The sequence below is a fragment of the Haliaeetus leucocephalus genome, unplaced genomic scaffold, assembly GCF_000737465.1.
Source record: "Haliaeetus leucocephalus isolate CR32 unplaced genomic scaffold, Haliaeetus_leucocephalus-4.0 Scaffold182, whole genome shotgun sequence".
NCBI lineage: Eukaryota > Metazoa > Chordata > Aves > Accipitriformes > Accipitridae > Haliaeetus > Haliaeetus leucocephalus.
In genome coordinates, this window is record NW_010972618.1 from 86,322 (window position 1) to 113,997 (window position 27,676).

At 51.9% G+C, this 27,676-nt stretch overlaps 1 protein-coding gene across 1 annotated transcript in view; it reads right to left on the reverse strand.

Annotated features, from left to right (window-relative positions):
- LOC104829944 (fer-1-like protein 4) overlaps positions 1-25,748 on the reverse strand; it is a 47,430-nt gene extending 21,682 nt beyond the window's left edge. The window contains exons 1-31 of the mRNA XM_010564515.1: positions 25,665-25,748; positions 24,510-24,609; positions 22,157-22,248; positions 21,509-21,550; positions 21,236-21,397; positions 20,908-20,968; positions 19,522-19,653; positions 19,296-19,358; positions 18,172-18,256; positions 17,740-17,899; positions 17,339-17,522; positions 16,383-16,569; positions 15,809-16,173; positions 15,054-15,162; positions 13,493-13,691; positions 12,597-12,717; positions 11,868-11,968; positions 11,211-11,298; positions 9,852-9,968; positions 7,044-7,196; positions 6,612-6,792; positions 5,930-6,054; positions 5,399-5,533; positions 3,981-4,154; positions 3,620-3,736; positions 3,110-3,271; positions 2,632-2,791; positions 1,454-1,557; positions 939-1,070; positions 268-316; positions 62-168 (exon numbers count right to left, since the gene is read on the reverse strand). Coding sequence (XP_010562817.1) covers positions 62-168; positions 268-316; positions 939-1,070; positions 1,454-1,557; positions 2,632-2,791; positions 3,110-3,271; positions 3,620-3,736; positions 3,981-4,154; positions 5,399-5,533; positions 5,930-6,054; positions 6,612-6,792; positions 7,044-7,196; positions 9,852-9,968; positions 11,211-11,298; positions 11,868-11,968; positions 12,597-12,717; positions 13,493-13,691; positions 15,054-15,162; positions 15,809-16,173; positions 16,383-16,569; positions 17,339-17,522; positions 17,740-17,899; positions 18,172-18,256; positions 19,296-19,358; positions 19,522-19,653; positions 20,908-20,968; positions 21,236-21,397; positions 21,509-21,550; positions 22,157-22,248; positions 24,510-24,609; positions 25,665-25,738 — 4,041 coding nt within the window. The 5' untranslated portion in view covers positions 25,739-25,748. The remainder of the gene's footprint in view (positions 1-61; positions 169-267; positions 317-938; positions 1,071-1,453; positions 1,558-2,631; positions 2,792-3,109; positions 3,272-3,619; positions 3,737-3,980; positions 4,155-5,398; positions 5,534-5,929; positions 6,055-6,611; positions 6,793-7,043; positions 7,197-9,851; positions 9,969-11,210; positions 11,299-11,867; positions 11,969-12,596; positions 12,718-13,492; positions 13,692-15,053; positions 15,163-15,808; positions 16,174-16,382; positions 16,570-17,338; positions 17,523-17,739; positions 17,900-18,171; positions 18,257-19,295; positions 19,359-19,521; positions 19,654-20,907; positions 20,969-21,235; positions 21,398-21,508; positions 21,551-22,156; positions 22,249-24,509; positions 24,610-25,664) is intronic.
- Between the last annotated feature and the right edge of the window lie 1,928 nt (positions 25,749-27,676).

The following is a 27,676-nucleotide window of genomic DNA, read 5'->3' on the forward strand; positions in this document are numbered from 1 at the left end:
AGGAGGACATGGACAACGGGCCAGGATTGAAAGAGGCCAGATCTGTCACCCCAATAATCACCTGAAGTGTGGTGATGAGCTTCCTCTTGGGTCGAGCAGGTTCAGCTTCAATTACTGCCTCATCTTCTGCTTCCATGTCAATGGAGGATGTGTGTAAATTCCCTCCATCTAGAAATGGCGATAGGAGATTAGGAAATGCTCCGATTTCTCCCATCATCTCAAGTGTCTGCTCCCCACAGAAGAGCTGAGTATTGCTAGAGGACTCACCTGCATCATTCAGGTCATCATTCTCAGCATCTTCCTCGTCACTGCGTGTCTGAAACACACACAAACAGTCACCCCACATCCCTGACAGCAAAGGCTTCTCCATCCAAACATAGGACACTGTCAAAGCTTTCCTGCCAGCAGAGTAATACTTAGTCTGATATCATTTAGCATTAACATCATTGTAGAAGGGTATCCAATGAGTGCCTTAATGACATTTTCTTCTCCCCAGATCCTCCTGCTGTTTTTTTTTTTTTATGGGGATTTAAGGGACATAGGGCAAGGAAGGAAATTTGGGGCAGACCTGCTCCCATAGCACATCCTGGGAAGAGAGCTAGGACAGAGAGTAAGAAGCATGAAAGCCCCTGCATTGCAGCTAAAATCAGCAATGTCACATTTTCAGGACTGCCTCAACAAAAGTTCAGTTGCATTCTCAAAACCACTTGGACACCTAGCCTCAGGGATGCTTCAACATCCATTGCCTGCTGAAATCAGCCCATCTGGTGGATGCTTGATACCTGGCTACCTTAAATGTCCTTGACACACAAAAGCCCACATCTTCCTGCAGATCCATGACAGGAGGGTTCCTATGACGCTCAGTGCTGTTGAAAACATCTTCCTCAAGCCAGTGCAGCCACTTTTCCCCTCTGCTGGCAGCTGTCACAAAAGATTACCTGGTTATACAGCTCCTTCAGAGACTCATAGTACTTGGACCACCAATCCAGTTCTTCCAGCTCTGGTTTTTCCTCTTCATATTCATCATCCCTCTTTACAAGCTTATTGATAGTAATTTTCTTCAAAGGAGCCTTACAAGAACAGAGAAAATGGTTCAGAGGAAGGAAACAACCACCCAGGACACCCATGCATCCTACTCTAGTGCCCTGGGAGCCTCTGGCAGAGGCTTAGCTTTCAGGCAGAGCACAGGAGGTACACAGCTACCTGTAGCCCCAGGTTTGTGCTTTGCTACAAAAGCAGCAGTTTTCAAGGCACAAGGCAACACAGCTCTCCTCCCTGTGCCAGAGCCCAGACATGCAGCAGTGCTGATGGACAAGCAGGAGAGGAATGTTTGGGTCCAGAGCAAAACTGGTGGTTGAAACCTAACTCTGAACTTCTGAACTTTCTTTTTTGTTTGTAACCTTCAGTCTGGCTTTCCAAACTTCAAAATTCCTGGGCTCAATACATCACTCACCTTCACAAGGCTCAGGGGGTGAATGCTGGGACCTGGGTCACCAGCTGCCGGGCCAATATTTACCACAGTCTGAGAGGGAAGATGCTGGGATGAGACTTTCCGAGCTGAGATGAAGAGAAGGAGCTTCATGTTTCCATGTATTTATTTCTGCCCACTGCTTCCTACTTTTTGGCCAGTTGTTATTCCACAGGAAAACCCTCCCTTTTACCCCACTATAGTGTGATTGCTTTTAAAGCTTTTGATAGCAGACCCTGCAAAAATATTATGGAAATCCAAATACAGTGCTGAGCCTGACCACCATCACCAGCATGCTTGTTGCTGACTGCCAGGAATTCAGATTTATGAAATACACCTTCCTTACTTGGAAACAACCACAGATCGATCAAGCCTTTGCTTCTTCCCCTTCATGCCGTATTTATTTACACAATTCCAGATCAGGAGCTCTGGCTGTTGCTGTCACAGAGCTATTTAGTGAATCCATTACCCAACAAACAGACCTTGACCCAATGATGTGAGAGAAGTGTAAACCTTTCAGTCCTTAGTCCTAGTGGACCAGCTCCCTAAAGCTTGATAGAGGTCTCACTGGGGACAGCTCTCCAGCCCAGCTACACAGAGGGTTGAAATAGGTGCGTACAATCCCAGGCTAAATAACTCTGATTTTAGACACAAACTTTCCACAGGGATAAGTTATTGTCTAGTATCTAGCCCCAGCTAAATGTTCTGCTGGACTAAGATGTTTTCACAAGCCATTCTCCCTCCTCTACTTTCTACAAATGTAGAGCAAACAGTACCTGGGAAAGAGACCCCAAGGAGATGCCACATCCACAGATGAACAGTCCTGCTGGTGTGGTGGGGAGGCAAATGTTAAGCTAACCTTGGAGAAAACAGTCTGTAAACTGCCTTCTGCCATCCCTAAAGAGGGATGCCAGCCCTTACACAGCACTCCGTTGCTTGGCTGCTGATGCTTCCTGAACACCAGTCTGGATCCAAGTGCTACAGACCAGGATCACAACCTGCCTCCAACCCTAACCTGCTCTATGCTGTGCTTTTGCTAGGCATCTTATGGCTCCCGGGAGAGGACTTTGCTGCCTGGCTAGGAGGGAGTGGAAGGGCCAGGGATCCCTGCCACTGGTAGAACCTGCCTGCTGCCTCCACAGGAACCTCACCAAGCAGCTCACCTTTGGGCACATCTTCTGGTTCCTCCTCCAGCTCTCTGGGAGAGAATTTCATCACGTCAGACACAACATGGGTACCCACCAGCACAGTGCGCCCAAACGCCCGCTTTTCCACCACGAAGATGCTAAGGGGAGGATGCAGGTAGACCTGCTCAGGGAGCTCCTGCAAAAGAACCATGCACAGCATTCATAGGAGCAAGGGTGATACCTGTGGCAGCCCCACCACATGCGGGGAGGTCCGACGGTGCCTTGCAGCTCTGCCCAAAAACCAAAGCCTTGCAGTGACAGGCAATGGCTGAGACTGCTCTTGGTAGGCAATTTCACAAAGGTTTTGATCTGCAGCTGAACCATATGGCCATGGGACAGCATAATGTCAGGGGCAGCTCCCCTCCTGCTACCTTGCCCATGCAGACAGGCACTGCACGGGTGCAGGATGACCACAGTGCACCCTGGCATGGCAGGACCCCCCCTTTCCACTCACCACATCCATGTATTTGACCACCTCAGTGAAGTTGGGGTTCTTTTTGTAGGCCATGATCACCTCTGACTCCACCTTCTTGCCAGCACATTCAATGATCACCTGGGGCTGATCCACCTCGAACAAGTTCACCCGCTTCAGGTCCCGCAGGCCCCAGAACAGGATCTGAAGCACAACACTGGGTTGTTCAAGACAGGCCAGGCATGGCACAGCCATGCAGCCTGCAACCCTGCCCAATGCTGCCACCCCCCTCACCCCACAGGACACAGACCCCAAGAGAGGCATGAGGCCACTCTCTCAACCCAGCCACCCAACAGCTCTGGCTGTTAAACTGCTGAGATAGTTTCTCCCTCATGTCAAGCACCTCCATTTCTAGCATCTGCTCAGGCTTCAAAGGCACATTTGAACTCCAAACCCGGCTCCCTGCCCAAGCCCTGCCCCTCTGCACAGGCCAGCTGTGCTGTCCACTTGGGGCAGCCTGGTGGGGAGCCAGCCCAGTAGAAGGCAGCACACCTCTATGCGAAACTCCTTCAGCACTGGGCGGATGCCCTCAGGGATGATGAACCGTCCGGCATGGGGGTCTCCCAGGTAGTTGGGCTCCTTGGGCTCCACGTCCTCCGGCACTGACGGCTGAACAGATGGAGCCAGGACACACCAAGTGATGAAAGCCATTTCTATTCCATGCCATGTCCCCTCTCCCTCCCCTCTTCACCTGTGCTCACAGGGTCTGTCCCTGCAGCCTCCCTTCAGTTGAAAGCCAGGTGTGGCTTTCAACAGGGAATCCTCTGGTGGGCCCCATGCAACCAGCTCCTCACCCACATAAGCTCTCCCCAGAGAGCTGGCGACCATGCGCAGCTTCCTACAAGCCCATTACCTCCAAATAGCCACTATAATCCAGCTCAATTAGCTCAAAAGTGGCAACGAGTTCTCCCACTGCTTTGGTGCCTTTGTAGAAATCAAAGAACTGCAGGGCAGGTTTGGTGTATGGCTCATCAACCAGCTTCACATGTGGGACGGCAAAGGCGTGGCCAAGGAACTCAGGGGAACCCTGCAGGAAAGGGGGAATGGGTCAAAGCATCCCTGTATTATCTCACCACCTCAGAGAAAATGCCACCACTAATTCAGCCAACCTGGGACAGCACAAGACCACTCCTCCACCCTTGCCATCCTCCGCTTTGATTTCCTCTGCTCCATCCAGAGCTAGGAGCAGATGAGACATGCCTGCAGCAGCTCTTCTTAACTCCCAGTCCATCTCCATGCAGAACTGGGCAAACAGCCTGGGACCATGCACCAGAGGACATCAAAGCCAGATGAGGTTGCTCAGTGTCCTCCAGCCAGGGTTTGAATGTCTCCAAGGACAAGAGATCCCACAAGCTCTCTGAGCTCCAGGCCCAGCGTCTGAACTCTCTCTGGGTGAAAATTGCTTCCTTATATCAAGTTGGATGTTTTTCTTGTTCCAACTTGTGTCCGTTGCCTGTCATCCTGCCCCTGGGTACCTCCAAGAGAAGCCTGACTCCACCTTTTCTACCCTCTCCCACCAGGCAGCTGCAGGCAGCAATAAGATGCTGCCTTTGCCTCATCTTCTCCAGGCTGAATATACCCAGCTCTCCACCTCTCTTCACTCTGTCCTGTGCTCCAACCCCAACCATCTTGGTGGCCTCCTCTGGACTCACTCCAGTATGTCAGTGTCTACCTTGTACCAGGACCCAGGAAATGGACCCAGGAAAGCTGCTGAGCTACACAGGAGAATATGGTGTGAGTTACACCATTCTCCTTACAATAACAAAGAGGGCCCAGGAGAGGAGTGTGACTTCAAAGTACTACTGAAGAGAGAAAAGGGAGGACTGAGGAGGTATGGAAGGTGGTACCTGGGGGACAGAGAGGAAGTAACAACCATAAGAGCTACATTGTTTCCCCCTGGCTACAAGCCCTTTGCAATGGGAGCCTGCCGAGGAAACAGGGCAGGCAGCTGGAAGAGGCACAGTGCTTCTCTAAAGTGGAGAGATCCTGGATCCACCGAGCACTAATAAGGCCCTGGCTCAGAGCATCTCTGAGCCATCTGCACACTGCAGCCAGCAGCTTCACCCCAGCTCATAGCAGAAGTCTGCAGAAAGTTTCAACCTCAGTCACAACCCCCAGGACGCACCGCCACCAGTGGACCAGGATCAAGCTCACTCATGGAAACCAAACAGAGATGTGGTTCCTAAGTGCCTGCTTGCAGAACCCGTACAGAGATCCTCTGCCCTCCCTGTCCTGGAAACGATAGCAGGAGGGCAGCATGGCCATACTTACAAATTTATTGTGGCTGAAAAGGTTGATTATAATGATGGGGGTATCTGTTTTTAACTCTTCTTTTTTCCCATCAATAATGAGCTGGTCAAACAGAAGTAGCTCATTCCACATGGGGCTCAGTGTCTCCTCCAGCATCTGCAGACAGAGACAGGAGGCTTGAGCGTACCACAGCCAGTGGAAACAAACCACACGCACTTTGTAAAGAGAGTGAGGAAGCATGGGCTGATCCCCTCTTCCACACAGCTTGCGCCTGGCAGCAGGGGAGATGGTAAAAGCGTGAAATCAGCACTCGGGGCCAACTAGCACATGCCAATCAACCTTTGAGACCATGCTCAATGATCTGTATGTTTTGCCAAATGTTCCCTGAACATAGCCACACCGCCCAGAGCACACAAATACCTCATGCCTGGAGTTAGAAAATTTCCAGGAGGACTGCCACAGCACTGGCCTTCAACATGTCAGTGAGGACATAATGATTTTTCTCTCCCCAGGTCCCCAAGAAGGCAGAGGCAAGAGCTTAAGTGGTCTTACCCTGGTGGTCTGGCAATGAGTCGAAAAAACCACTCTTGCAAATGGATCTGAAAGGCCATTGTCATCTGCAGGGAGGATCCCTCGAGCCTGATACAGATGGGCTCGGAGCTGGAAATAGCTGAAATCTGGTAAGAAAAAGAGAAGAGAGGTCCCAGTTCCCCAATCCAGCCCTGCATGAGGCCAAAAAATGCATGAAGAGGGTCAGCCAGGTAGGAGTGGGCACATCCTGCAAGGAATGGGTACCATTTCCAGGGGCAATCACTGGGGTTCTCAGAAGACCAGCATATCAAAAAAGGTTTGGCCAAGCAAGACAAATTCAGCAGGCTGCCCAGACACCTCTGGGAAGGATATGACATGTGAAATATGCATGATCTGCTGTGAGCATCTGCTGTGGGGGAGCACCACCAGGCCTCAGCAAAGGGTCAGACCTCATGCCCATTGCCAGTTTGGCAGCACGTCCAGTGCCTACAAAGCACCCGTCCTGCCTGCTGCTCCAGCTGTGAGTGTGCAAACATGTCTTCATGAGAGCAAACTGGACCTGCCTGTCCCAGCCATGCCTTGGAGATGACATGGAAATGATAGATCAGGTCCTACTCCTCAGGCACTGACCCTGGGGCAGGACCTCTCGCTCTCTGCTCTCCTGCTCACAGTTAAACCATGTAAAAGTGGCATTTGCACTCACCATCCCTGCTGAGCCTGCTGGGAGGACTGTACGCCGAGAGCTGGGCTGTCTCTTCACTCTCAGAGAGGTATCTGAACTCCTCAGGCAGCTCCGCCAAACAGTTCTTCGCATATTTGGTTACCCCAAGCCACATGTAGATTTCCAGTTTGGCAAAGATCTCACCAGTGTGTAAGCCAGGGACCTGAAAGCACAGGAGGTTTAACAGGTTTCCCATCTCAGCCATGCCCCCTTCACACCAAGATGATCACCATCAGCCAGTGACCAACCGAAGAGCACAGGAGACAGCACCACATCGGCAGAGGCAAAAGGCAGTGGTGGAGTAAGAGCTGTGTTTCCTTGTGAACTCCAGGATTTCAGGAAGGAGGGCTGGAAACAATGAGGGAGAAGTCGCATGAAGCAAGCAAGAGCACACTGTTCTGATATAAATCCTACCTTCATAAAGACAGTCTGGATCTTTGCACAGTCCTTGCCTTTCTCCTCTTCGACTACTGAGTAGAGGATGTCCTGTGCAGGAACTCTTGCATATGCCACACGCCTGTTGTTGCTGAGCATCCAGATGAGTACATCAGGGAGGGTGCACTGGGGCTGGAGGGAGGAAAGAGGCATGTCGCAGTGGAGGGAGCAGCACTTATCTTGTCCTCCCTCCATTGACACAGTGAAAGCTTCATCTCGTCGCAGGAAGGACTGCTGGCTGCATGACGATTTGGAGATCCAGAAGCAAATTAAGGGCCTAATATTGGCCACATGCTTCTGAAAAACTCAGCCCTACAATATGGCTCTGCAGGTGTCGTGGTTTAACCCCAGCTGGCAACTAAGCCCCACACAGCCACTCACTCACTCCCACTCCCACCCCCACCCCCGGTGGGATGGGGGAGAGAATCAGAAGGGTAAAATTGAGAAAACCTGTGGGTTGAGATAAAGGCAGTTCAGTAGGTAAAGCAAAAGCCACACATGCAAGCAGAGCAAAACAAGGAATTCATTCCCCACTTCCCATGGGCAGGCAGGTGTTCAGCCATCTCCAGGAAAGCAGGGCTCCATCACACATAACAGTGACTTGGGAAGACAAACACCATCACTCCAAACATTCCCCACCCTTCCTTCTTCTTCCTCCAGCTTTATATGCTGAGCATGATGTCATATGGTCTGGAATATGCCTTGGGTCAGTTGGGGTCAGCTGTATTGGCTGTGTCCCCTCCCAATTTCTTGTGCACCGCAGCCTCCTCACTGGTGGGGTAGGGTGAGAGGCAGAAAATGCTTTGTCTCTGTGTAAGCACCGCTCAGCAATAACAAAAACATCCCTGCATTATCAACACTGTTTTCAGCACAGTGTTTTCCAGAACACAGCCCCATACTGAATACAATGGTGTTGCTGTTTCTTTGCCTGATTGTTTGCTGATCAGTGGTGGATGGGGGGGGCTGTATGTTGCAAAATGTGTGAGAAATTGCTTTTGGATGGCCTTGCAGTTTCTGGGCCATCCCAGACAAGCCCCCACTGAAGAAGATAAGGACTTTAGCCCTTTTAGGTAACTTAGTTTAGAAGTATCCATGTGAATTACATCAAAATGTAAGCATAGATAATAGAAGCACTAACGAGCATTCTTTAGGATAAGATGTATCAAACATGCAGAAGATCACACTGTGCAGAATCATCCGAGAAGGGTCAAGTAGCGGACAAGTGAGGAATACTATGGAAGATCACCAGAGATCTTCAATATGCCTACGTAAAGGACATTTGCATATGCTAATAGTTTCCTGGAAAACTAATGAATATGTACAACATTTCTCGGAAATCTAGTGAATATGTATGTAGAACATGTACTTAACCTGCACAATTAGGCCTGACGGTGTGCACAATAGGTGGAGCGATCCCTCATGCACCCAGCGCTGCAATAAAGAATGCCTGCTTTCTAAAACTCCAAAATCAAGTCTTAGAGAGTTTCTTCGACCAGCTTTTTCGGTATCAATACTAGCTACCATGAAGAAAATTAACTCTACCCCAGCCAAAACCAGCACAGCAGGTTTCTTGGAGGGATCTGTGATCCGCCTTGTTTTTCACTGCAAACACCAGCAGGATGCACTCAACCCCATGCCATGTTGGGGGGAGGGAGACTGGAGAAGCGGCATTTTACTGGACACAGGAGTGCTGATCCATGGGAGGGAACAACATTAGCTGCCATCCCAGCAGCATGAGGGCCCAGAGTAAAAAGCTGTGGTTCAGGTTGAGAGCAGGACTTGCAATAAAGCAAATGCACAGATGGGAGCAATAAATTCTTTTAAACTCTAATCTAAATTCTCTTACCCATCTCAGTTTCCCTGCCATTACTGTTTGCACTTCTACTTGGTACTTGTACTTGCAATCTTTCAGTACACAAGTAGCTGAAGCAATTTATTACTGATCCAAACCAAGACTGCCAGCCTCCAAGCAGGGACTAAAAGTGGCAAGTGTATGTGCCAGGCAGACTCTGTAGTGACAGCAACATTCTCACCTGATCGCAGAGAGCCACATGGGAGGGGGTTCCTCTCTCTCTGGGGTATCAGCTGCAACCAGCCTGCAAGGCTGGAGCCTGAGGACAGCTTCTCCTGGTGATGTGAGGAGTGACATCCCATTCTTGCTAAAGTCTACCCTCACATAGCTAAAGTTGTGAAAAAGATTTGACTTCACTTAGTGAAAGACTTCTCCAAACTGCAACTATATCTGTCCACCTAACTCTAGTAAACATTGCATTCTGGTTTACACTATACGAAAGCACTGACTTTCCAGAGTTATGTAAAATAGAGCCAGTGAAACTCTGAAAATGGAGAGTCTCTGCTATGGATGAGAGACCTTATTTTAATGCAAGTTTGAATTTGCAGAAAGAGTCCGCAGTCAGTCCCTGGGCCACTTTCCCAGGCAGACTGCCTGCAGCCCTGCTGCAGTCACAGCCTCAGCCTGGCTGGGCAGAGAGGGCAGGGAGGCCTCTGCAGCCTAGAGCTGGCCCAGCTCTGCCTCCAACCCACCACTGAGCTGCTTGGGCCCCTGCTCTGTCACCAACAGCCCTGCAAAGCTGCCAAGCCTCATCCCTCCTAAGAGCAATTACATGAAATATGGTAACTTCCAGCAGCTGGAACTTGGGATTTTACATAGCAAGGAAAGACAGCGGAGGCAAAGCCCCAACTCAGGCCAGCTAGAGCCCTGACAGGCAGTCTCCTTGCCTGCACCCTCTCCTGCTCAGAAACAGGGTGCCCCAGGAGAAGCTGTACCTCTTTAGCCATGAAGCGTAGCTTTGCCAGGATCCTCCTTGTCTCCTTAACCTTCTCCTTGATGTTGGCTCGAGTCAGCCGCCGCCTCACACGGAGCCCCTGCTTTGCATACAGGATCTGAACAGAGAGTATAGCCATCATGCACCCAGCCGTGACCCAGGCATGCCACGCTGGCACTCCTCATGGGGGCTCTGTGGGGAAGCACTCGTGTGCTGATCATGTCCATCCTGCCATTGCACCCTGACCTCCACCACAGCTCCCTCCCCAGCTGCTGAGAGCAAACGTCCATGAACCTGTCGCAAGCCATTTAGTGAAGGGTGCCAAGAACTGGAGACCACAGTAACTCACCAGCTGTGCCGATACCAGCTGGTAACAGAAGTCCGTAAGCTTTTGTATCATTTGGGGCAGGAAGATGTATAAGGAATAAACATTTCAGAAGCTGGTGGTCTAAGTCTCCAGATAGTGCCTAGGGGAGGCTTTGCATAAGAAATAACTTGGAGCCACAGAAGTATGGGAATTAGTTGATAGTGTACACACCTAAGGAGAAACTTGGTGATGAACCAAAACTACCAATGAAATCCAGAAGGAATTCAGGGTGCAAACCCAGTATGGACTGACAAGGCCAGAAACCTCATCTCTTGGGCTGGTTCTCTCTTTCAGAGGGTCTCAGACTTAGCAGGGTACCTTCACCATAACTCAGGTGACATTGTGCGGGGAGGCTGAGGGAAGGGACCTGGGACCCAGACATGCCTACATTTTACTTCCTGCTGCTGTCATTGCAGTTTGGTCAGCCTTTCAAAGCTTTGTAGTGTGATGGGGACTGACTACAGCCGTGGTGTGCAGGAGGGTATGTAACTGTGCTCTCATTCAGCTAGCTGGCCTTGTCTGCAGGATTATGAGTGCCTAGATGTTGCCCTCTCCAGGAACTGGATGGCTGTTGTAGATCTGCTGGATGGGTACCCAGCCTATGGGCTGAATTTTCAGGGGCAGTGGGTCTCAGTGAGCTCCCCCAAAACTGCCTGCAGGAATAGCCTGCACCAAAAGGCCTCCAGCAACCTACTGAGCAGCAACATGCATGTGCTTAGCCACACATGGCCCACAGGAGAGTGAGGATGGCATCAGAGCACAGCATCTGCATAAAACTGGAGGCAGCCATGGCCAGTCCCTGCCTCTGTTCCCTTGCTGGAAGCTGTATTGTTCTAAGCAGAAGTGGGAGATGCTGCAGTAAAAGCCTATGACTGATACCATGAGTCTTAGCCCCAAGCTTCTTTCTTAGCATCAATTCTCGTCCTCCAGAAGCATCCCCCAGAGCAGGGATCGCACAGGCTCCCACAACCACCACCAAGCCCCATAGCTTACGATGTTGCGCATCAGGTATTTCATCCGACATCTGTCAAGGTTGTTTGGATGCGCCATTGTTTTTCTCTCTGCGCTGAGTGAATATTGCCTGCAATGAGAAAAGCAGCACAGGCTCTGCATCCCCTCCACCCAGCAGGCAGAGCACAGCTCACACAGCAGGGGCACAAGCTCCAAATCCCTGGTTCTAATCCAGATGCATCAGAAACCCCCCTTTCTGCAATGCCCTCCCTTCTGCAAGCTTTTTGATTCAGAAGGTACACCGGGGATTGCTCAGCACCTGATGCTCCCTCTCTACTGTTGCCATCACAAGGCTGGGGACTGAAGCATGTATTGGACCCCACCGGTCAGTCACAGTGATTGAAACACTAGTCTCTTGTCTGTGTGACCAAAGAGAGTGAAGGAAACATTCTAACATATAGGAAAAACCCTGGAGTCCGGGAACATGGAGGCTGCAGTCTCTGACCCCTGTGCTTCCCAGGACTGGGGTCCTCATCTCCAAGCTTGAAGAGCTACAGGGTCCTTTCTCCAGGTCATCCTGGTTTCCTTCCACTCATCTGCCTCAAGAGGACAAGAGAGCAGGCTGTGCACAGCCCAGGCAGAACATGACATGACCTCCTAACCTGAAAAGAAACCTTAGGAAATCAGGGACATGCTAACCTGCATCCAGCTACAAATTCCTCCAGCACCTCTCTGAGCCGCTCTTCTGCTTTAGCCTTTGACCTTCTCACAAGCTTCTCCACATCATCCAGCCCCTGCTCCTGTGCGGAAAGTACAACGTTCAGGGAGCTTGTGCCTGGCTGTGAGGTCAGAGTGAAAAATTGCAAGGATGCATTTGCCACAAATGGCTTGCTCCCTTCTGCAGAGCTGGGGATCATGAGAGTGCTGCAGGCCAGTGCTGTGCTGCCAGGGACTCTCTGGAGCCTGGGGACAACCTTAACCCTGTTTTTTACAACACCTTGTGTCTCAGTCCTTGAACAGCCACTGAAACAAACTGGCAAGCTCTGCTTTTGGATTTCTAAGCCCAAAAGGCAAAGACAAGGCTCTGGGAAGAGACTGCACACCCCTGATGACAGCCCGAGGCTGAGAGTCTGCTTGCAGCAGCATCTCCCCAGTGCTAACACAGCTCAGGACTGAGAGCAAAGGTGCTTTTTGTCACAGATGTCGCTTCACTCACACCTCCAGGAGCCACCGCCAGGCTGCAGCACAGCCTGGGCAGTGGGTCTGCACTCACTGCCCTACCCCACACATCTAAAGTGCAGGTGGGCCCGAGTCCTGTGAGAGACACAGACTCACATGGGCAGTGAGGATGTTTAAGGCAAATGTCTCACAGAGCAACTGCATGTGCTACAAGGACTATGCCACAGACAGACACCCTGAACACGCTACCAGGCGCTCTGCCAGCTTGACAATCCAGTTGGAAATGCAGAGTCTCCAGGTGTGATTCTCCCAGTAGCTCCACACGTACACGCAGGGTTTCTCATGCATCATGGGCAGGCAGCTGTATGACCTAAGGGCAGCAGGCACAGGAGGTTATGGCTGCTGTTTGCAGAAAGCACATGCCATGTCACAATGCAGCGCACCAGCACACCCAGCACAGGGAGAAGCGTCTGGGGTCTGTCCTCCTTGCAGAGAACTGGCTGTTTTGGGCCCTGCACCATGGACATGGATGCAAGCTACTGGACCTGCCCTTTGCCATCCCAAACAAGCACACAGGGTTTCTAGCAGAGAGAGCAGCATGTGCCCAGATGAATGAGGCTGATGGGAGTATGGGATGCTGCTGAGATTTCTTGCTGCTATGGGGCTGAGTAATAGCAGGCACAGGGCTCACAATGCAAACACAAAGACATTGCCAGGCCTGTGGGACAAACCAGGCAGCATTCCCAGAGTAAACATATCATCAGAAGAGCTTGTGTATGAGTCTCGCCTGCCCACCATAGCACAGCATGTGCTGGAGTACTCCTTTCCTTCCTCCTCACTGGAATCAAGCCCTTAGGATGCTGCTTGTTAACCAGAAAAGGGACTGCTGTTATTGATGGGTCACAGTTTCCCTGCGACCTTGTTCTTGGCCACCTGCACACATCAAGCAGACACCATAGGGCTTGTAGGGCTAATGGGCAACAGCAGCCAGTTAGGCCATGGCAAGCTGCAGGGTTGCAAAGAGGGAGAAACACCTGCACAGCACTCGCACTGCTGAGCAGACCTCTAATAACATCTGGAACAACCAACCTGGGAAGCTGGGGCAGGACCATGGCAGGTGGGAAAGAAGGATGAAGAAGACTCACCTGTCATACTCCATGGGCTCTGGTCTCTGGCTCTTCGTCACCGATTTGTTCAGTGCTGCTGAAGCTGGGGCCAGGACTTCAACATCCAGCTCACCATCTGAACCAGGGTCCAGCAAAGGCTGCTTTTCTTCTTTCACTTCTCCCTTTTCCACTTTTCTCCCTACTTTGGTCACTACCTCTTCAGCTTTGCCATAGTTTCCTTGAAATTAAGCATTAAACGGTAAACAGATAAGTGGGATCAATGTTAAACAAGTTCGCTAGCTTGCAAAATCAAAGTGCAATCATCCTGCCAAGAGAAGCACGTGGGCATGCACTGCTTTCAGAACTAGCAGTTTAGTAGCATCCAACCATCAGAGTATCACATGGAAAACCAAGATGCCTGAAAGGGAGCTGGACAATTGCAAGGAAGTCCTTGTATATGCCTTCAAGTTCCACCAGCTCCACCAAGTGCCTACTAACTGCCATCTACACCCCTACACTGGGATCAACAGAAGTCACTCAGGAAGACTTCTTAGCATCAAGCGTCTCCACCCATCCAGCTTAGCAGCTGGGGGCTTGGACCCGCTCTCCTACCATTGTTTTGCCATCACCTGCTGTCACAGCCCCTCAGCACCACATGGCCAACCCCAGTGTCGTGGTTTAACCCCAGCCAGCAACGAAGCACCACGCAGCCACTCACTCACTCCCCCTGCCACCTAGTGGGATGGGGGAGAAAATCAGGAAAAGAAGTAAAACTCATGGGTTGAGATAAGAACGGTTTAATAGAACAGAAAAGAAGAAACTAATAATGATAATGATAACACTAATAAAATGACAACAGCAACAATAAAAGGATGGGACTGTACAAATGATGCGCAGTGCAATAGCTCACTACCCACCGATCGACACCCAGCTACTCCCTGAGCAGCGATACCCCGCCCCCACTCCCCCCAGTTTATACACTAGATGTGGTGTCACATGGTATGGAATACCCCGTTGGCCAGTTTGGGTCAGCTGCCCTGGCTCTGTCCTGTGCCAACTTCTTGTGCCCCTGCAGCTTTCTCGCTGGCTGGGCACGAGAAGCTGAAAAATCCTTGACTTTAGACTAAACACTACTTAGCAACAACTGAAAACATCAATGTGTTATCAACATTCTTCTCATCCTGAACTGAAAACATAGCACCATACCAGCTACTAGGAAGACAATTAACTCTATCCCAGCTGAAACCAGGACACCCAGTATCCTACCTTTTCCTCCTTGGCTTCCCTTTCTTGCTCCCAAACCCTTCTACCTCTTCTCACCCCCACTTCCCAGGAGAGCTTCCACCACTCTCACCAAACGGGCAGTTCATACAAATACTGCAAATCTCCAATCCCATACGAGAGTATCCAAACTTTTAAGGTAATTAAAGCACTGTGCACACTCCCTGGTCTCATCCCCCATCCTTCCTGAGTTCCTGTTTTGGAGGCACAAGCTGTGCAATGGCTGGCACCTTAGGACCACAGTGCTGACTTGGGCTGTCAGAGGGAGATTCACACTGTTCCCATAGTTTCTAGACATGGGGCCCTGGGGAACACCCACCTATAGAGACTTCAAAGCTGACAGGCTTGGAGCTGAGAGAGGAGTCCATCATAGTAGCTTCAAAGAAGGCAGCGAAGAGGAGGAATTCCTCCTTCCTCCCCAACGCGTTCTGAGCAAGGAGAAAGAAATCAGCCTGAGAGCTTCATGTGCCCAAACACTGCCTCAGCAGAAATTTGGAGAGCACCAAGGTATGGCCAGTGCATGCTAACCCTCCCAAGGGACATCAGTGGGGTGCTGCTGAGGTCTCCACCACTGGGCTGCCAGACATGGGACAAGTTTTCTTGGAAATTCCAGGGGGTTGGTACAGAGCCATGGCTTTGGCTGATGCTTGTGTGAAGCCACTGAGCAGGTTTGTAGGCTACGGGATGGCTACCGTACCAACACAGCTGCATCTTGCCTGCCTTTCCCAGGCCAAGAGACCCAGAGCCAGATAACAGCTCCCTGGCTCCAGGGGAGAAAAAGTACATGCTCAAAGGAAAGCCCTGGGAATAACACCCACATGAGAGTCCTCCCTGCGCAAGGAAGGCAGTGCATGTGGGGATGCTCCAGCCTTACTGTGGGAGGCAGTTTTGGGGCTGCAGGCATGGCCTCGGTCCTTGCAGAGGCTCAGAGAGCCCTGCATGGCCCAGCAATGGGCAGGCTGCGTTTGCTCCAGCACTGTTACACCAGCAAGTGATCTCACTGCCTCTTCCCCATGAGGTCTGTGCATGTCACGGGCTGACATGGGTCAACCACACCAGCATGGCAGGACTCACCTCGGGGAGTGGGTGAAGCTCTTCCACCTCCACAGTGACTTCCCCAGGCTGCTCAGCCTCCTGAGAGCCTTCAGCCTCCTCCTCTCCCTGCAGCTGGCTCAGTTCTTTGGCTTTCTCCTTGGATATCTTACTTTTCTTCTTCAGCTTCAGCTTGCTTAGGGTACCTTTTGTCTTGTCCCCAAGCTTCCTCTCTGCCACGCTGGGGCTGCTGAAGATCTCCACCGTAATGGCCATGAGGATGCGCCCGCGGTAGAAGATCCCCTCACCCATGCCCTCGTTGAGCTCCTTGTGGATGTCCCGCAGAGCCGAGTTCTGGGGGGACCCATACAGGTTCACCCAGGCTGGGCCAAACATGGGGTTAAAGCCTGCATCGAGAGGGACAGGGTCTAATTACACCACAGAATACTGCTGCAGAGACCTTCCCCCAAGAAGACAGCCTAGGACACAGGGATGTGAGTGTGCTTTGGCCACTCCTGCTTCCCACCTCCAGGAGACCATCATGGCCGAGCAGAGGGTGCATGGCATGGGAATGCCCAGGACGCCCTGCCCCGGGGACAGCTATGCCAGGCCTCACCATTCCTGCCAGGGTCCGAGATCTGCTGCAGATCAATGTAGTGTGTAGCGATGGCCACGTCACCAACATTGGCATCATCCAGCACCTGGACTTTTATCTTCCTGGTCAGAGGTGGGAACATCTCAATGAAGCTGATCTGCTCGTTCCACTCAGGCTCAGTGGTGTTGGTCTCCACCGATGTTTCCCCCTGGGAAGGAGAAGCCATGAAAGCCACGCAGACCCAGCTGGTGGCCAGAGCAAGGAATGCCGCAGCCCCTCTCTGGGAATGGCATGTCCTCCTGTCCCACCTGCAGACAGTACGGGTCAGGCTCTGGAGGCGGTAGTGTCTCTGCTCCTGCCCCGTCCCAGCAACTGGTCTCTATGATTCATCAAGTGGGGCTGTCCTAAGGCCCTGGTCATGTCCTGCATGCCCAAGGGAAACACTGGAAGCAAGCGGGCAGCACCACCAGATCCAGAGGTGTCACAGGGTCCCCTGGGAGCACACCAAGGCTGCCCAGGGACTGCTTCTCATCTTAATAGATACCACAGGACCAGAAATCCTCGCCTTGGGTGCAAGAAAAGGGCCATTAGCTCAGTACACTCTCCCGAGGGTGTCAGGTTGAGTCCAGCTTGCCACAGAGGACTTCCACTCCAGGATTTATTTGACCCTCTCCCTATGTTTATGGATATGAAATCTTTACCTTTCCAGCCAGTAGCTCAGCCAGTGGCTGTGCTCAGGGCTGGGGCTGTCCCCCACACAGCTCTCTGCAGAGACAAAGGTCCCATAAAAGCCTCATCCAGACACCGTGCATCCATCGCCACACGGCTCAGGCCACTGCCAAAGACAGCAAGACTTGGGCTCTCCCGGCCTGTCTCTGGTGGGATTGCTGTGTCCCATGGAGGCTCCTGGCAGCGTCAGCCCAGCACAGCCAAGGGAGGATCAGCCTGGCCCCATGCAGACCCCCCAGCAGACTCACCTGCTGCCCACAGAATGAGACCTGCACGTATGGGTCGATAAAGACTTTTTTCTCCCCTATAATCTTGGAGAAACCACCCATGATGCCCGCGCTCATGCTGGGCAGGCCCTCGGCATGATACAGCTTAACGCAGACCCTGGCCCAGGGTCTCTCTGCAGGGACTCTCTTAGGCAGCAACAGGTTTCTGAAAGACAAATTCATGTTCTGACTCTCTCTTGGAGCCCAGGAAACACGATACTGGGAAATGCCCAGACTGGCAGGAGGTTTGGATCCTGCCCCACCACAGGGCTCTTTCCCAGGTTCCTTCCCCAACAGAAGAGGGAAAAATGGGGCAAAAAAGGTGACGTGAAGAGAGACATGACATTTTTCCTCAGGGCCATGCAAGACCACACTGCACCTACCTTTCAATGTCCTCAGCCCGGCTGCTGGAGGACGTGGGAAGGGAGCCCACAACATCCCCGCGTGCAGTGACGGAGATGTTGCACTTCACAAAGCCTTTCACACCTGCCCGGGTATCCGTGGGGTCACTGATAACAGCCCACTTCTGGAAAAACCTGTGATCTGAGAGGGAAGGGAAGGAGTTCCATGTGGAGAGCCCACAGTACCATTTCACATCCCAACTACATCTGCACAAAGTTTGCCCTGACCCTGCCTCTGAAGGTGCAGGAGGTGTCACCAGCCCTCAGACAGCCAGGAGGAGAAGCAAGTGCTGGTCTCGTGAACTAAGTCCTTTAAAGGGATGGGCCTCACAAGACCGAGCAAAGCACGAAGGAAACATGAGTTTCAAACAAAGGCAGGATCAGGGAGCAGATATGCAGTGCAGTTGGTCATACCTGGCTGGCTGTACACCGTCACAACGTCCATCTTGAACGTTCCTATGCACGTTCCCAGGAATGGTACCTTCTTTGAGTGAAAAACCTGCAGACAGCACAAATCCCCCTGAGCACCAAGAGGTGTGAGCAGCCAGGTGACACATCCAGACATCACTGAGGACAAGACTGCTAAGAGGTGCCCATTCCAACGCACAGCTCAGGCAGCAGTTGCAAGATCCTCATGCATACTGACCGATCTGAGTTAGCCCTGGAAAAAAAACCATTTCCGCCCAACCATTTCCACAAAGTCCACCAGCCCATAGCCTTCAGTCAAACCTGGGCCAAGGCAAATTCATGTGCAACTGATTCAGCTTCTTCTGCCAGCCTTAGATAAGCCAAACCCCTACGACGGACCAAGGGCACACCTGCTTTCCCACAGGGAGTCCTATGTCCATATCCTGCTGGGTCAGGGCAGAGCCATGCCCCCACCAGGCTAGTGTCTCTCCCAAAATCTGAGTCTTGCTTGGTGCTTGCTGAACCCACACCAGCACAAGAGATGTGCAGCCTTTCATAAGGAAAGCACTGGAGATCGTATGGCAAAGGAGGTGCTGGCTGGGTTTAGCCATCTTCAGAAAAGCCCCATGCCTTGGAGAAGCCCGTGCGCTTTGGAGAAGCCCCTGCACTTTGGGCCAGGGGATTTCTGAAGACTGCCTTCTGCCTGCCTGGGCTTTTCTACAAGCACAAATCACTGCTGAGCTCCCCTCACACCAGTCATTCGCCTCCATGACCTGCAGGATGAGGCTCCAGGGTAAGGCGCAGCAGAGAACCACCCCCAAAACAGTGGGGCAGCAAGGCAACAGGCAAGAAACTGCCCCAGAGGCCCCACTTCAGTCACTGGATGCAGAGAAAACCTCACGTGGAGAGGGTGGGAAGGCAGCACTGCCAAGTGCTGGCTCAAAGCAGGGCCGGGTCTCTGCCCCACTGCAGCCACAGGAGTGGCCTTTGGTCTCTCTGCGGGGCAGACACCTATGGCTGGAGAACCTGGCTGGTACTGGTATCTTTGCTTTGCCCATCACTCCTAGCATCTACACACAGAAGCGTCAAGCTGTATCAGTTACTGACGAAGGATAAAGAGAAGGACATACCGAGATCTCTATGAGCCTGTGGAATAAAACGTCCCTTGGCTCGTGGAATTCAAACAAAAAATACTGAAAAGAGAAAAGCAAGACAGCTGAGCTGCAGGGTCCCAACATGGCCCCACAAGCACTTCTGCTTGAGAGCAACTACATCCTGAGCATCCCCTGCAAGGATGGCCCCAGCCACTTGGGACAGCGGTAGGGCAACGACAGAGCCTCTGTCCATATCACATACTTCATTGTAGAAGGGGCAGTTTGTTGACTTCTGTGTCGCCGTGTGCCTCTTCTCCTCTCCAACCTTGACTACCACAAAGGGGTTAATGTTCACCCCCACCAGCTTCTGTGCTTCAATGATATTAATTCCAACCTAAGAAAACACAGGAGAAAACCTTTGGATCAGCACTGTCCTCATTTCCAGCTCCATCTTGAGCTTATTTCAGCAATACCAGTAAGCAAATGTGCAGGGCCCTCTCACCACAGGGGTGGACGCTCAGGACTGGCAAGAGCATGGCTGCTGAAATCTGCTATGGCCAGGGCAAATCAAAATGGTATGCAAGGTATTTCTTTCAGACAAGCAAGGAAATGAAGTGTTAAATCTCCAGCAGCTTTGACAAGAGTGGCCTCCCCAGTAGCACTGTCCCCACTCAGTTCCTGATCCCAAGGGGATGCAGACCCACTGCTCCCACATGGTGGGGTCCACAGAACATCTTGGAGAAGATGCTCTTTATATCTTCTGTCAATACTTCTCTGAATCCTACTGAGATGGACACCATTGGAAAGACTGGAATGTGGCTGTCTCATTTGCTGCGACTGGTTTCGAATCTAAGATATGGAAGAAATGTTCTCACATTTGCTCTCAGTACAAGCAACCATACAGTTGTTACGGTGAAGAATAAAAGCTTCAAGAAAAGGATGGTAGAAAATTCGACCCCCACAAAAGCTTCCTGCTTGGTTAATAGGACCCAGCCCTGAAAAGCAGGAGACCCAAATGTGAGTCCATGTTTACTTAGAACCAGGGAAGGATTTAAATCCATAGCCAGGCTGGAAGACCTGCCCCGAAATCTGCAAGGCAAAAAATGGGACTGAACTCCATTTCCAAACTTCACAGTGGTTTCAAATAAACCTGATGTCAGAGCACCAGCCAGACCCACAGCTTCATACCAGCCTCCCGGCATCTTCAAAAAAGCCCCTGCGGCAGCCCTCCACCTCCAGCCATGTCCCACAGATGTCTGTGGGGGCCCAGGCAAGGCCCTGGGGAAGCTGGCAGGCACCAGCCCTGTCTGGGTGCTCTCCAAAGCTCGGCTCAGACAGCATTTTGCAGTGGCACATGTGGCTGTCAGGATGATTCCCTTTTCCTGTACATCCATAGCTAACTACATGGCCCAAAAGGAAATTCTGCTCTGGGCTGGCTGATGTTGGAGCCAGCACTCATGGATGCAGTCCGTTCAGGGAATCTCACACCTTGCCTAGGGAAGCCACACAAAGCAAGAAGGTGTCTTCATGCTAGAGGCCTCGCTGGGGTATGAGGCAATTGGAGAAGCCCAGGCCTGCAGCAAGGCAGTAAGGGACTGGCTGTGGGGCCAGAGGCAGCTGCAGGGACGCGTACCCAACGCTGCAGTACCTGGAAGCTCTGCGGGGTTGGGGTGGCAAAGAGGTCCCATGTGGAGCAAAGTCTGGAGCGGCTGCACAGAAAAACAACCCAGGTGAGCAGGTTTCTTCTTCTACATGGACCTGAGCAAGCCCCCACCAAAGGAAGCAACGGAAACCCTGGCAAATAATGGCCCCTTGCCCTGGGAATGAGCAAATCCCCAACAGTCCCTGTTTGGGGGAATTGAAGACTGAAAGTTTCTGACATTCTGCAGAAGCAGAATGCCAAGAGATGCAGGATTCCCCCACAAGCTGGCACTTTCCACCCCAGGGCCCAAGAGAGAAGAGCACACCATGGATACCTCTTCACAGGGCTAAAGACAATGCCCGAGACCTCCATCTCAGACACATCGTAGAAATCTTCTTCCTCCTCTTCATCATCAGTCTCCAGGCCTTTTGCCAGCTTCCTGCCCAGCGCAGCGGCCCTCCTGTCCAATTCACTCGCTCTTGGTGCCTCGGCTGCCCTGCAAACCCCCCCACCACATCACATGCCGCATCATCAGCCCTGATGAGTGGGTTGTGCACTCCCCTCCACCCAGGCAGGTGAGCTGATACACTCAAGTAGGGCTACTTACTCCATCTCCTCAAATCCAGGATTGCGGATGATTAACTCCGAACTGTAAGAAAAAGAGATGCTTTGCTGAAAAAACAAGTGTGTTGTGGCTGTTCAGTGATGCATTTAAGTAACAACGCCACAGCCATGCTCCTGCTTGGCTCTTGGCAGGGACACAAGCATCCTCCTAAGCGATGCTTTTCCACTGTCCACACTGTGTGCCTGCTGCTTTGCCTCTGGCACTCCAGAAGTGACACTCCCCAGACCTTGCTGCTGCCTGTCATCCTGTTCAACCAGACACCCACATCTCCTCTGGCTTGGGCACCACCTGCATGCAGGGTGCCTGGGGTTGCTACAGTCCAAAGCCACGCTCTCTGCAACTTTGCAGCCACAAAGTCTTGCTCCCATCAACCAGGAAGGCTGCAGAAATGCTCTTGAGTTTGAAAGGACTCCCAGGGTGTAGTGGGTTGTTGCAGTCACGGGCTCTTTGTGAAGACAAGGTATTTTCTTTCCAAGACCCCTGCTCACTTATTGCTGCTGTAGAGCAGAGATGCATCAGTCTGACCAGAGGTGGAGAGTAAATGAGGCTAGATTGCATCCCAAAGGCTGCCACTGGCAAAGGCAGCTGTACAAGCTGCCTGGAAATTTGCTCCTCCCAGGATTTCAATACCTGTCTTTCATCTGATAGACAAAGTCCTCTTCAACCCAGGTTCCAGCTGAGCCATCTGGAGGCTGGTAACGCAAATCCAACTCAATGTAGATCTACAAACAGAAAATGAAGCTGCCCGAGAGCTTGGCAGCCACAAAACAACTGCAGAATTGCCACAGAAAAGGGGAATGGGGAGTGTGGAAGGAAAAAAGAAGTGAGATGCTGGGAGGAGGAAGGCGGTCACAACCCCACAAGAAGCCTATTTATACCAGACTCTCCTTGTCTGCCTCCATCAACAAGCTAGAGTTAACCAAATTCCCTCCCCTACAGCTTCCCAAACTCCAGGATTCACTGAATAAAAGCTGGCTCAAGTTTTCAAATCTAAAGCATACCACAGAGAGGCCCGAGAGCTGTCTTGATTCACTTTTGACAAGGGAAGTGGGGAGAGCCGTAGAGCAGAGCAAACTAACGTGTAGGGGTTTGGAGCAGTCTCTCTGTGGGAGGCATGAGACAGCTGGCAGAGCATCCCCAGGCATGACAGCTTGGTTTAAAACATCACAGGAGCCATAAAGACACCCAGAGTCTGCACCACAAGAGACATTGACTTAGTGTTAGTGATGTAGAAGGACGGCCAGAGAAGTATGGGGTATCGGGACAGACAGCACAGGTCTGAAAACACTTGGTCTGCACATGACCAGCCTGATCTCAAACCAACACAAACGCACAAGAATTTCCCAGTAGAGGCCAAAATCACAGCCATGGAGATCACTTCTCACTAGGCTGAAGGGGATGTACAAGCTGGGTTCATAGCTCAGTCCCTGGAAAACACATGTTCCTGGGAGGAGAAATACAGCCCAAGAAAGCAGTAGTACAGTGGCTGGGAAAGGCAGCAGCAAAGGCTGGATTGATGCAGAAGCATGAGATAAAGCTGGGTGAATAGCCAAAGCTCTGAAAAAACTCCTTCAAACCACCAGGAGAAAAAAGGGTGCAAATAACTCAAGTCCCAGAGAAGAACAGGACTTGGAATAGCAGGAAGTGCTTTGATCCCACTTTGCTAAAGGAGCAGCAGTTGAAACAGCCTCTCTCCCTTGGGGATGTGTCTCTTCCCAGCTGAGCTGAGGGAGAGGATCTTAGGCTGCTCTTGGATGGGCATTCAGTCTTGCCTGCCCTCTTTCTGTCCCCCACAGCCCTTGTGCAGACAGGGCTGCACAATCAGAAACTAACCTGGCAAAAACAAATGCAGTTGGGTTTTGGTTGGAGCGGCTCATCAGCATGAGCGCTGCTGTTAGCACAAGGGAAGAGGCAGCCAGGGGCAAAGGGTTGGGCTGCAGAGCAGCTCTGACCTTACAGTGGCCCTAGCTCGGTCTCCTCAAGCCATCAACAGCATGGAGTGCTGCCAAAGGGTTGGTCTAGTCCCTGTCCCTTTGCTGGCATTAACGTTTATGCGGTGAGCTGCATCAGATTAAAAGTCATCCTGGAAATGCTCAGTTTCCACCTGGACATGTTCCCTGATCCAGCCAGCTCAGCAACACAGGAAAGTTGTGCCTGTGCCACTCAGGCTCATGGTCTAGTGGCCACAGAGCTGCATCCCACATGCCACCATGGGGGTGAGTCACGTTGCCTGTGGGAAGGGCAAACAGGGGTGCAGCACATCACAGGGCTGCCCACCTCCGCCTACCCTCCTCCCAGCCCTGCTCACAGCCCTGGCACTGAGCCCTGGTTGTCCAGCACTTGCTGAACTGTGCCTGCACACCCAGCTGGCAGGAAACGACTCATTTTTGGGTTGTGTTCATTTTCCACCAGCACAAAGGGCCCAGTGAGCCCCAGCACTGGGGCAGGAGGGGAGTGGGACCCACGGCGCAGAGCAGAGGGGCAGGCAGGTGTCAGAGCCACTCACGCTGCCCCAGACCATCATTAAGCAATCCAGTTAGCGTTGGTATTTAACCCAAAAGCTCACCGGGGGTCCTGAGGCACCATGCCACCTTCAGCCTCACTCTGTCAACTCCCCCCTGCTTTGCACTCTGCAGCAGCCCACACGCCGTGTGGTGCAGGATGCAGATGAAATGCCACCTCCTACATCCATCGCCCAGACCTGGGGAGGTTTTACTAAGCCTGCCTCTGCTCATTCAGGCCCTTGGCAGGTCTCTGGGGCCCCCATTCTACCCCACGCACTTCTGGATGCTCCTAGAACCACTTAATGGGTGTGAAGTGGCTGCATCCCTGCGCAGGGATGGCACAAACACCGTGATACTCCCAGGGTCAAAGCAGCACCTTGGACTCCCCTCAGCCCCAAATCCACCTGGGAAGCACCACGCAAGGTTTCCCACAAAGCCTTCCTGATTGCTGATGGCCAGGCTGCCTGTGGAGGACTTACACCAGTGACTCTCTGGTTCCTGTCAATGAGGGCCTCCCGAAGGATGAGCCTCCCAGACGTCATCAGGTGCTGAAGGCTGAGGACAAGGGTACCGAGAAGCCTGGAAGAAAACCAGAGGCTGCAGCAATAGTGTATGTAGCATCAGCACCTACATCCTGGGGAAAGAAAGTACCAGGATCTCTGCTCTCCTGCTCACAACCCCACCAAGCTGTGGTGAAGGCAGCGAACTGCTGCAGTGCTTTCCATAGGGAGTCTGGCAACTGAAATACCTGAGACACACTGAACCTGCAGCACGTCATGCCCCCACCCTAGTCATGCCCAAGCAGCTGCTTGCAACCAAGGTGCCATTGATAGTTAAGGGCTTGCACAGATCCAGTCTTACTGACTGTAAAGCAGCTCTCCCCTTCAGCAGAGCTGGGCTTCACGGGAGCCAGCCTGTGTTTGGGCACCCAGCAGAGCTGGGGTGACTCTTCCCAGACAAAACTGGGAAGCAAAGGCTCCACACAAGGAAATACAGAAACAGGACATAAATCCATGGCCACAGGGATGTCTGCAGCAAGTTGGGCCAAAATTTACCTACTCCAAAGGGGCTTCTCCCTGGGGAAGGGTCACCTGGCTCCCTGCAAGTGGCAGTAACACATGCAGGAATGCATTCAGCTGCTCCTAACCACATCTTGTGTTACTGCTGTCTGGAGCCCGTTTGTACATTAGCCTCCATCTCCCCGTGACAGCTCTGATAGCAGCCGAGCTAAGCCCCATGTGAAGCAGAGCTTCCTACTGCCTGCTGGAAAGCACCACTGGAGCGTTGCACTGCCTGCCCGGGACCAAGACAGGAGGAATCATTCCCCAGTCACCTCCATGTCAGCTGCAAGCTACTGATCTCTCGTATTCTCTCTCACCTCCCTCCTCTCTGAGGCGCAGAGCCCATCTAGTCTCCTACGCCTAAGGAAGGAGTCTCTCCACTCATCCCTCTCCTCACCAGCTTTTCCAGCTCGGTGCTGCTACCACAGAAAGACTGCACACGCAGAAGTCTAGAGACCACAGATCGATACAGCGGCATAACAAATTTTTCCCTTCTGTCCCTCAACACTCTCTATTTATTTTTTATCATCCCAGTGCACTGACCAACTGCTTTTAAACTGTAATGTATTTCACTTGCCATTACTCTGCTCCCCAGCAGCAGAGTTGTGTGAATAGGTGCTGTCAGTGCCAGTCCAGTCATTTCCCATTGGACTTCGTTGTTCAGCACCATCAGGTCCTGGTGATTTGTTACTGTTTGTTTTATCTATTTGTCCTATAACAGTTTCTATTGACATTTCAGTCAGAAATAATTCCTCTGATCCAGCTCCCATACGGAAAGTATCCTGTAAACAGTGACACAAAGTTCAGCCACATTTTCTGCTCTGGCTTTATCTTTAAGTATCTCGCATGTACTGTACTCTTCTGTTTCCTCCACACCCTCTCTGGCAGGCTTGTGATGGCTTTGAAAAGGTTTCTGTTATTAGCTGCTGCTAGAAAGTTGCTCCTGTTGATTTTCCTTCAGTTCTTACATTTTGCTTATCAGAGCTGGCACCTTTCCCTGCATCCTCATGTTTCACATGTCCTGGAAGGATGTGCCTCTGCTCTCTTGCTTGCTCCACCACCACTACTCAATCTGTCACCCCTACCCTTGGGTTTCCCTGAAGTGTTTTACAACTGTTGGAGTAGCTGTTGAGTTCACAGTATTGCATCTGTGCTACCTGGAAGCGTTTTAAATTCTGGTTGACCCTTTAAATTTAAATTGTTGTCTTTTTTAAAGGTTAAACCATACTACCACAGGCTTGGGGCTTTTCCCCACTGATAGGCATGTTGAATTCGGGTGCAGCATTGTCATGGTCACCACGTGGATCTACAGCGTGAGAGCAGGGCCCCACTCTGCTGCAAGTCCTGCCCTTGTAGCTCTGTTTTTTAGAGCCCTATTTTACCTTTGTCCCACCTGGGGGTCTGATCTGGATCCTTAGGTATTCTCTGTTACTTCTGGCACAACTAAATAATTCCCCTTATTTAACTTAATATATACAGCACTGCTGCCCCACCAGAACAACCATCTCTATCCCTCTTCTACAACTTGTATCCTGCTCGCCTGCCTTCCATCAAATTTCTGATAAACATTTTCTACTCCCGGTAGAAAATCTAAAGCCCAGTATGTCTCTTCCCTCACCTCTGCCAGTCACCCCAACAACCAAAAGACCCACCTGTTACTAAAAACCTTGCTGCAGTTGTAAACCTTAATGGACAGCATTTCTCCCATGACAAGCTTCCCATAGTGAGGCCAGCGAAAAAGCTGTAAACAAACAGAGCAGGAAGAGATAATAATTCATTCCCAGCCATGCTTTCCCACCTTTGGTGGCTGGTTGGTCTCCTCTGCAAAGTGACTGAACCAAGGAGTGTAACAAAAAGCTGCTGGGGTGGGAAGTTACTTTCCTGCTGGCCAGGGCAGACCCTGCAGGTGGGAACGGAGGAAGGATGGAGAGGGGAGTGAGAGTCCCTCCAGCAGCACAGAGCCACAAATCATCTGCTAAAGAAGCCAGAGCATCATCACCCTGGAAGGAGGAGGATGCTTATACCTGCTGAGGTCCCTGAGCTGGCAGGTTGTGGGTCAGACAAGGCACAGGAAGGTATAGAGGTACTTGGAGAGAAGAGATCACCCAGTGCAGGGAGCCACCAGGCTCAGGCACATCGTAAAGCTGCACCCCAAGGCTGCAATTCACCTGACACCCAAACTGGCTGGCTGCCTTGCGGCTGGCAAGGACAGGTCCTTCTTGCCCCCCATCCTTCTCCTCCTTTCCCTGGGCGGCACGGAGGCATCGAGATGGGACGGGAGATGAGCAATGGGAACCACCCGCCAGTCCGGTATAGCTGGGCTTTTGCAGGCTTCAGGGATGTGACAGTGAAGATGGGCACTAGGAGGAATGTTTCCCAGCCCACCCCCGGTCCCTGCTCCCCTCATTACCCCCTCCTGCCCCACGAGGCATCGACCGAGGTGCTACCATGTCCCATCCCTGCCCCATGGACGACACCTGCGGAGGAGCCCCGCTGCTCCTCATGCCTCCCTGGTTTGCGCTCACCTCCCCAAAGACGGCCTCTGGACCGCAGCGTATCATCCTCGTCTTCTGGGTGAAGCCTTG